Genomic DNA, 10,119 nt, shown 5'->3' on the forward strand with positions numbered 1-10,119 from the left:
AAATACATCCACAAAGAGAATATGCAAGTTTCACAAGAATTTTACATTCATTTGATGCCAGAATAAAAACCACACTAGAAATTCAGTAGCGACCCAATTCCTGGGAATCAGTGTCTCCTGCAAATAGACAAAACCTGTGAAGTACTTATTTGTTGCTACACCCACAAATTAAGAACATAAGAAGCTGTGTGAAAGTCCGTCAAGGTCTGTGTTGTCTACTCAGGCAAGCAGGATGACAAAAGTCATTCACATAATGTACTCCCAGATCATTTTAAATGTTAATGCTAGGAACCATCTGCAAAGACCATGCTCTGCCACTGAGCTCCATTCCTTTCTCAATGGGAAGAAGAGCCACAGGTATGGCCCATCTCCAGGTGGAACATCAGAAAAGCCCTGCTGCTTCAAACCAGTTGTCCAAAAAATCCTACATCCTGTTCCTTCCAGTGGCCAATCCAACATCAGTGAAGGCCCATGTGCAAACTTAAGGCTCCCCTTGCTCTTACATCCCTCCCCCACCCCCCAGGTAATCAAATCCGTCTCCACCACTTTTTTGATACCCTTTCAAGACTCGGCTTCCTTGATCCATGTTCTTGTGAAACTTTCTCCTTAAACCCCAGCAGGTAAAAACATCAATATATTTCAAGAGGTGAGACATGAATTGCAAGTTCTTTCTTTGATAAGAATTGAAAGTTTAAATGCCTCAAAGTGAACTTAGGAATCATTAAAGTTTCACATATAACTTCACAGATTTATCTAGAAGGGACTCTTGTTGGCCAATGGTACAATCAGTTTTGGAATCATTAGCAGATGTGATGTTAATGTCTTTTTAGGATCCATCTAATATGAATGTGAATGAACGCAAAACCTATGAAATATATTTGGCAAATATCATATGAGTGGGCCTTATTTAAATTATTATAAAGATGATTCATTGTTCTTACTTAATCTTCATCTTCATTTTAGTTGCAGCTGAGAGTTTCAAGCCAAGTCCAGGACGGGTTCGCCAAAGGAGCTATATTCTATCCATGAGTGTTTTAAAGGGTATCATTTCATTCTGAAGATCACAGCCATCTTTGGGAGCCCAGAGGGACCACATCACATGCAGACAATTAACCAAGAAGCCTAGAGCTGAAGCTAAAAGCCACAATGTGAGATTGCATTATTAGAATACTCATTTCAGATTTAACTAGGTAGTCAAAGGGGACATTTCTGTATACATCATTTTTAGAAAGGCGGTGAAGGAATTCACTCAGCCCTAATCTCTGGGGCAAACCCCAGCTTTTTCCTATTGTCATATCAGGACATTAATTTCCTTTCCCGCCCAGAATTCAAATTCCCAATGCGATATTGGTTCAAGAGAAATTCTAAACTTAGAGATTCCCCACCCCCCAAAGGAAAAGATACAAGAAACATCAAGCAGCAATGTGAGATTGCACGCACTTCAGACTTAAACTGCTAGTCAATGGGGACATTTTGGTATTCATTATTTAAAAAATGGTGGTGGTGAAGGAATTCACTCAGGGCCAAGCTACACATGACGAATGACACTTGAATGGCAAGTGGATTGAGTGGAGGGCAAGTGAACAGGGTGAAATACACTTGCTGTTCAAGTGTCATTCGTCATGTGTAGCTTGGCCCTCAGTCCCTGGTCTCTTGACCAAACTCCAGCTTTTTTTCCCTATTATCATATCAAGATATTACCTTCTTTTCCCTCTCAGAATTCAAATTTCCAATGAAATATAAGTTGAAGAGAAATTCAAAATTTGGAAATTCCTCCCAGAAGAAAACTTACAAGAAACATCGAGAGAAGCGCAAACTGTAATGACTTGGCACCATTGGTAATTGCCACTGATGGCAAAGCTTTCTGTCAGCGGGGTTTGACTTTCTTGCTTCCCCCATTCTGTAGATTCTCCAAACGTCTCTTTGAATGTTGTTTGTTGTGGACAGGGGACCTCCAGGAACAGGAGAGGAAGAACAGGAGGTCTGGAGGAGGAAGAGGAATCAAAATGCCCCTTGCTATCAGCAATAATCCTTACTAGTGTTGTGTTCCTTTCCTTTCCCTCTTCTCATTTGGGGAGTGGGTTTGCCTTCCCTGCTCCACCCACCCCTTCGAAGATGCCTGCCTATTCTGGCTGCCCTTTGGGAAGACGCTCCTCTCTCTCTCTCTCTCTCTCTCTCTCTCTCTCTCTGTCGGAGGCAGCTGCAAAGATAGAATGGTGGGGGGCACACTTCAATGAAATACTGGGAGCAGGAGTGAAGAAGAATTTAAATTTCCATTGTACCTATAACAGTTAGCCCAACCGTGGTAGCATTGCTGGATGACCAGATGGTGGTGGGAGAAGTGCAGATTATCACTGTATGAAAATCAGTCCATTAGTTGTAAAAATCACTACAGAGGGTATTTTCTCCCTAGAGAATTGGTCTTGTTTTTAACCATTCCTCCTCTTGACTTCCTCCTTTACCTTCTGTCACTATGGTGGCATCCATGGATGGACCTTGCCTACATAAATCCTCTTTAACCCCCTTTTAGCTTTCTCATGACCATTACTATCTCCCTTGACAGTGAATTTCACAGTTTAATTACTTGTCAGATAAAGACGGATTTCCTTTTCTCTGTAAAATAGTAAAGACTCCAGTAGCACCTTTAAGACTAACCAACTGTATTGTAGCATAAGCTTTCAAGAAACACAGTTCTCTTCATCAGATGCCTTGACAAAAGCTTATGCTACAATAAAGTTGGTTAGTCTTAAAGGTGCTACTGGATTCTTTGCTGTTTTGCTGGAGTGTAGCATACCTTCTGCTCACCCCTGCACTGTTAGTGAAATGTTGAAGCTCATTTTGAGAGAAAAAGTCACGTTGCTAATGTCATAAGGCTATCCGTTTACCTGCCCAAACACATTCCTAGAAGAGAATACTAGCAGGCTACTAGGGGTGTGCAAGCCAAAAATTTTCGGCTATAGCCGAAAGTAGAAAGCCGAAAGAAGATTCTCTATCGTTAAAGCCGAAAGCCGAAACAAGAATCTCTTTCGGCTTTCGGCTTTCGGGATTCTTTCGGCATTATTTCGGCATTCTTTCGGCTTTTTTCTATGGGAAAATGCCTCCGTCTTCCAGGACGCCTGGAGGAGGCATTTTCCCACCGAATAAGCCCAAAATTGGTGGGGACCTTCCTCTAACCCTTCTCTAACAACCACCCAAGTTTCAGACAGATTGAACTTTGGGGGGCCATGTTATGGCCCCCCAAAGCAGGTCCCCCATCCTCCCATAAGAAAGCGAAGGAGCAGCATATTGTTAGCATGCTGCTGCTCATCTTTCTTCATTATTTCCTATGGGGAAAAAATGAAGAGGCAGGCTTCCTTTGCCAGGGGTGGCATTTTGCATGCAAGTGAGTTGTGGCACCCCTGGGCTGTGCAGAATTGCCCAGGGAAAGAGAGTTTAGAAGTTCCCAGCATAGGGAACAAAGGGAGAGGGCTGGCCTTTGCCAGCCTGTTCCTGGGGTTATGGGTGTGGGGCAGGTGGGGGTGGATTTGGGTCTGTGAGGGGCTAATGTGGGGATTTGGGTCTGTGTGTGGCAGCTGGGGGGGAATTGGGTTTGTGTGGGGCTGTAAGGGGTGGACTTTAGGGGCTGAGAGGACCTACTTGGGGAGGCCATGAAATGCCCCCCCCAAGTGGGAGCAGTCTGAGCCTTGGTGGGGGGTGGGAGGAAGGGTGGGAGAAGGGCCCCAGAGGGCTGGGGGGCATTTTGCATGCAAAATGCCACCCCTGGCAAATCAAGCCTTCCCCAGCTGTCAGTGGTAGAGATTAGAGCACCTACTTGGGGAGGCCATGAAATGGCCCCCCCAAGTGGGAGCAGTCTGAGCCTGGGTGGGGGGTGGGGGGAAGGGTGGGAGAAGGGCCCCTGAGGGCTTGGGGGCATTTTGCATGCAAAATGCCACCCCTGGCAAAGGAAGCCTGCTTCTTCATTTTTTCCCCATAGGAAATAATGAAGAAGATGAGTAGCAGCATGCTAACAATATGCTGCTCCTTCGCTTTCTTATGGGAGGATGGGGGGACCTGCTTTGGAGGGCCATAACATGCCCCCCAAAGTCCAATCTGTCTGAAACTTGGGTGGTTGTTAGAGAAGGGTTAGAGGAAGGTCCCCACCAATTTTGGGCTTATTCAGTGGGAAAATGCCTCCCCCAGACGTCCGGGAAGACGGAGGCATTTTCCCATTGAAAAGCCGAAAGAAAGCCGAAAGAATCCCGAAACGTTTCGGCTTTTTTCTTTCGGCTACCCGAAACGTTTCGGCATTCCCCGAAACGTTTCGGCATTCCCCGAAAGAAGCCGAAACACTTTTGTTTCGGCATTCTTTCAGCATTCTGAATGCTGAAACGCACATCCCTACAGGCTACCGATTGGGTGGTGAACACACGGCATACCGCCCCTCCCCAAAACATGGAAAATCATTTCAAGAGCTTCCAGTTTTAAAATTTAATTTAAAAATTCCACTTACAGAAAGTTCATGTTCTGACATTAAATTCCTATTCAATGGCTGTAATAAACACTGACACAGAGCCTCAGAAGTTTGATTTGACCTTTTAATTTGATGGACAATAAACTGGACCTCACTTACAGCATACGGCATTCAATACACTGTGAGCAGTCACCCCGGCCTTCACCATTTTAATAGCAGTTTTCATATGACTGCTCAGGATATTAAAAGTGTAGAAGCCTCTGGAGTTTAAAATGGCTGCAGCACTGCCAACCAGAGAGCCCCTGTCATTGCCAGATCCTGCCCTGGAGAACTAGGCATGTAAGGAATGCCGCACTGGGATGCAGAGGTATTGTGATGTGACTGGCCTCGCTGTCCACCCATGCTCTGGAAGGCCCAGAGCAATAAAGGTCTTGCTGAGTCGCCCCCACTTAACACATTCCTGTCCCTCTTCCCGTGATGAGATTTCCTATCCATGATTGAGGAGTTAATCAAAGGGCATTCATAAGCATGTATAGTCATTCCTGGCACATTGTATCCCCTTCCTAAAAACACTTAACCTAGCTTCAGTGTACTTCATCAGGAAAACTGTCCTTTTGTGCAGCGCTAGAACTGGTTTTACATTTGCATTCATACACCCCGGCAGCTATCAATCAAAGTACTCAAGCCTTTTGTTCAACCCAGGAACTAACCACTGGAGTCTTTGTCCTAACTGCTAGAGTACTCTCCTCCACCTCAAGACACATTTGACCTATAAATGTAGGCCCCAGCCCCATTCAAATTGTGCAAGCTTCCTGGCTTCTCCCTTAGGGTCACCCCACCGCCCAAGTCTATCTTTGTACATGCCTGCTCGCTTTCCTGGATCCACAAGTGCTGTTCCACATCTCTCTCTCTCTGGGCTGATGACACAGGATGTTTGAAGCTTCTCTCTCTCACATGGACTGGACCCCCTCTCCCGGATAGGTAGATATAATCACTCTCTCTTGCTCTATTCCCACGCTTCTAGCTATATTTCCTAGGACTCTGTGTATGTGTGTGTGTGTGTGTGCGTGATTATTCCCCCCCCCCCAGTAACTCCTGTATATGTGTATGAAGTTCTGTTCTTAAATAAAAGTTATTAATTGATTTGAAGCACCAGACTGGCTTGGCTTATTGGGATTGGGACCTGGGATACAAAGGTGATAGATTCCAGTTACCTCCTCTCGTATAGCCGTCTTCCTTGCCAGCTAATTCCACCTCCCCCCCCCCATAAATCATATTTATGCAAGGAGACCACTTCAGGTAACAACACCTTTGCTTTAATTGCACAGAAATGTTTTAACATCAAGAGAATATAACTGAAACTTTAATCTAATTTCAGGTATGACTGTTAAATTTTCACATTTCAGTCTAAAACAGATGTTTTCATTCACCATGCTGACAGCTGTACCAGGAAGTTGAAATGTAGACTACTGAACTCCAAACAATTAAAGAAAGAAATGCATATTTTACTCCTTTATAGAAACAAAATGACTACTACAGCACAGTAAAATTGTCAGCCAAAGTGCACACAAAAGAGTCAACCAAATGGGGGAAGGGGAAGATTAAACATGAAAACAGAGAGGAAGTCCAAGAAGAGACAGGAGTATGCTGCTGCCCTGGTGCTCCCTAGCTCCCACTTCCTCACGGAAGAAGCAAGGTTCCTGTTTCCAGAACCCTGGATCTTTCTCTTATGAGTGAGGGAGCAGAGAATCAGAGAACCAGAGCTATACGCAGTCTTGCAGAAAGGATAACAATATGGACGCTGAGTCAGGAAGTACGCAATTTATTTCTCTACTTTCCTCCTATCAGCCTCCATAAGGCTCCCTGCACATCCTTGTTTCTCAGGCTGTAGATCAGGGGGTTGAGCATTGGAGCGATGACTGCATAAAAAACAGCCACTATTTTGTCTGTATCTGTGAAAGTCTTGGCCTGAGGCTTCAGGTATGCAGCCAAGGCAGTGCCATAAAAAATGCCCACCACAGTCAAATGAGAGCCACAGGTTGACAAAGCTTTCCCCCGGCCCTGGGCTGAGCGGATGCGCAGGACAGCTAGACCAATGCGCCCATACGTCACCAGGATGAAGGCAAAGGGGAACAGAAGAGTGAACACACTTGTGATCAGCATGCTAAGCCCACTGGTGTGAGTGTCAGAGCAGGCCAATTTCAGCACTGCCTGGAGCTCACATGTAAAATGATTCACCACATTGCGGCCACACAAGCGTGCTGCTGGCATGCTTAGATAGGGTACGATGGTCAGGAGGAAAGAGATGATGCACAGGCCGACTGCCAACATGAGGCACACCCTTCGGCTCATGATTAAACTGTAGTGTAGAGGGCTGCATATTGCCACAAAGCGGTCATAAGCCATGACGGCCAGTAAGAGGCACTCTGCCACTCCCAAAAAAAGAGCAATGTTCATTTGTGCAAAACAGTTGCCCAGAGGTATAATGGGCTTCTCTTTGAAGCAGTGCACCAGCATCTGTGGGACAGTGGTGGTGACATAAGAGATGTCGATGAAGGAGAGGTTGCTGAGGAAGAAATACATGGGGGTGTGGAGGTGAGAATCCACCACAATTAGCACCACAATGAGACCATTCCCAGCAATGGCGACTGCATACATGACCAAGAAGAGGACAAACAAGGCAGCACGCACTTGGGGCTGTTTGGAGAGGCCCACGAGCACAAACTCGGTCACTGTGGTTGCGTTATCCCAATATTCCATATCTCCTGTAAAAGCAGAATTGTGAATCATGGTATCATATCCTTGAAATTTCATCCTAAAATGTGCTTATTCAACCTTTTGGTAAATATTAAGACCGAAAATCAGGTGAAAAAAGATTCTTTTTTGTCACCAAGTTGTACCCAGTGTGGAGAGAACATGCATGGAAATACAGCTGCTATACATTTTCAATTGTTCCAATGCAAAACTTACAGATAAAGCTTTACCTAATGAATGTGATTTTATCCGTTAAAATTGCATCTCTAGAAAAGTCATGCTGATATTAGGAATTATCATGCAAGAATGCTCTGTAACCAGACGAAACTGGATAATTCATTTCAAATACTTGTTATTTTGCAACACAATATTCCCCATTGATCTAAAGGTTCAGTTGGTACAAAATTTCTGTGCATATCTTGTGTCGCTGGAGAAAAATACACTGCACTTTATAGCAAGTGCGAGTAAGCAAATTACAATGTGCTCCAAATAGATCAAGGTAATTTTGTTTCAAGGGCTAAAGGCAACAGAATAGATGACTGTGTTGATTTAAACAGCCTTAATAAATGTTGACTCAGGGTCAAAGTAGATATTACATTTTAAAAGAAGTCAGTTCCATTGGCCACAGTTAGAGCTAACAATGCACATTCACCCAATATTTATATATCTAGAGGAACCCGGCAAGGTTGTCCCCTCTCCTCACTTTTGTTCACCATTGCCATGGAACCCTTGGCTTTGGCTCTGAGGGCAAACCCTGAAATAAGGGAAATTACATTACATAATCAAGAATACAAAATCAGCCTTTTTGCTGATGACCTAGTACTGTACATAACTAATCCTAAAGAATCTCTTCCAGCTATCGAAACAACCCTAGAGGAATTTAGCTATGTTTCCGGCCTATCTGTTAACCACTCCAAATCAGAACTTTACCCTCTTAGGGCCAAGCTACACATGACGAATGACACTTGAACGGCAAGTGTATTTCTCCCTGTTCACTTGCTCTCCACTCAATCCACTTGCCGTTCAAGTGTCATTCGTCATGTGTAGCTTGGCCCTAAATTTACATCGGGAAGACATACTGCATTTCAAACATACTCATAAATTTAAATGGGTTGAAAAATATTGGAGTTATTTAGGGATAAAAGTTCCACTTAAATTAAAGGATATATGGAAATTCAACTATGAAGAGTTATATTCTAACATCTCTTCTTTGCTGACCAGTTGGAAAAATGTCAACCTAACTTGGCTAGAGAAAATCAATCTTATGAAATCTATAATTCTCCCAAAGATTTTGTTTTATTTTAGAGCTTTGCCCATACCAATTAAGCTTATGGCTTCGGCCGGAAAAGCAATAAACATATTATTATTATTATTATTATTAATTAAGCATAAAACTTTGGAAGCCTGGCAAAAGTTACTGAATCAGGGCCAAGCTACACACGACGAATGACACTTGAACAGCAAGTGTATTTCTCCCTGTTCACTTGCCCTCCACTCAATCCACTTGCCGTTCAAGTGTCATTCGTCATGTGTAGCTTGGCCCTCAGTTCATTTGGGAAGGAAAAAGGCCCAGGATTGGTCATTTTGTTATGCGCAGCCATACAACCCTAGGGGGACTAGGTGTACCTGATGTCAAATCATACTATGATGCAACGCACCTTACATATTTATCCCTTATGCTTAACCAAAATTACAATGCAGACTGGAAAATAATAGAAAGCTATTATACCTTTCCTAAAACTTTACAGGAAGTTGTTTGGAATAAATCATCGGGACGTCCCTCCAACATCAAAAATAACATCTTCTTTTATGCTGCTTTGGATGCATGGGACAGGCACAGACTTAAACTAGCACCTCCCATATCCCCTCTCTCTTGCTTCATAGGCCAAACCTGGTTTACACCAGCAATTCATCATGAATCATTTACCGGCTGGAAAAAGGGAGGGCTGATTAGACTGATTGACATTTCAAAACATGGAATTCTTTTCTCAAAACAAAAAATTGAAACCAAATTATGTGACAAAATCCCATGGTTCCAGTATTTTCAAATAAGTCATCTGTTTACTCAATTTTCTTTAAAAGGGACTTTAAATCGAAAAACAACAGATTTTGAAAACTTTCTCTTGAAAGAAAAACAAAGCTGCAAAAATATATAAAATGCTACTTTCAACTTCCAAAACAAAGCCCTTTCCATACCAATTAGCGTGGGGGAAAGACTGTGGCATAACATTTTCTGACACCCAATGGACTAAAATTTGGAACTCCTCAACTATTAAAACCAGATCAATTAGCATTCGGACTCAGTCCATTAAGCTCCTGACCAGATGGTACATCACCCCACAAAAACTTAGCTATAGCACCAGATCTATCTCCCCTAAGTGTTGGAAGCTCTGTGGGGAAATAGGCTCATTTTATCATTGCTGGTGGTCATGCAAAGTAATCCAAAAATTCTGGTTTGACGTAATTGACTGCATTAAACACATCACAGGCCACTTAATCCCACCTAAGCCAGAATTGATTTTATTAAACCTGTGGTCCGACTTTGACTTGCCAATAGACACTAGAGACCTAGTAGCAACGCTGTTATCCACAGCAAAACTATCTATAGCATCGTCCTGGAAAAGCCCATGGCCACCTTCTTTAATAACTTGGCACAATAAGATCTGGGACGCCTTCTTTATGGAAAAAAATTCCTATCAATTGAAGCTAATGGATTCTGTTAACCTGCAGCAAGACTTTTGGGAGAATTGGTTACCAGTAGTTGATTATATGACCGCTCATGAAACATCACCTTCTACCCCTTACCCAATTGATCCTTTTAGTTTTTAAATTTCTTCTTATTTTTCTTTTTATGATGGTGTATATTGATATACATTGATACCTGTACCGTTACGCGTAACACTCTCATATGCCAT

At 43.2% G+C, this 10,119-nt stretch overlaps 1 protein-coding gene across 1 annotated transcript; it reads right to left on the reverse strand.

Annotated features, from left to right (window-relative positions):
- Window positions 1-3,935: 3,935 nt before the first annotated feature.
- On the reverse strand, window positions 3,936-10,119 carry LOC129346455 (olfactory receptor 13H1-like; the record flags this gene model as incomplete). Its single annotated transcript, XM_055003807.1, has 4 exons — window positions 10,086-10,119; window positions 7,908-7,958; window positions 6,285-7,215; window positions 3,936-3,948 (listed from the first exon to the last, which is right to left on the reverse strand). Coding segments are annotated over exons 1-4 (1,029 nt in total), but the record flags the coding sequence as incomplete, so codon positions are not given.

Source organism: Eublepharis macularius, chromosome 19 (assembly GCF_028583425.1).
Source record: "Eublepharis macularius isolate TG4126 chromosome 19, MPM_Emac_v1.0, whole genome shotgun sequence".
Taxonomy (NCBI): Eukaryota; Metazoa; Chordata; class Lepidosauria; order Squamata; family Eublepharidae; genus Eublepharis; species Eublepharis macularius.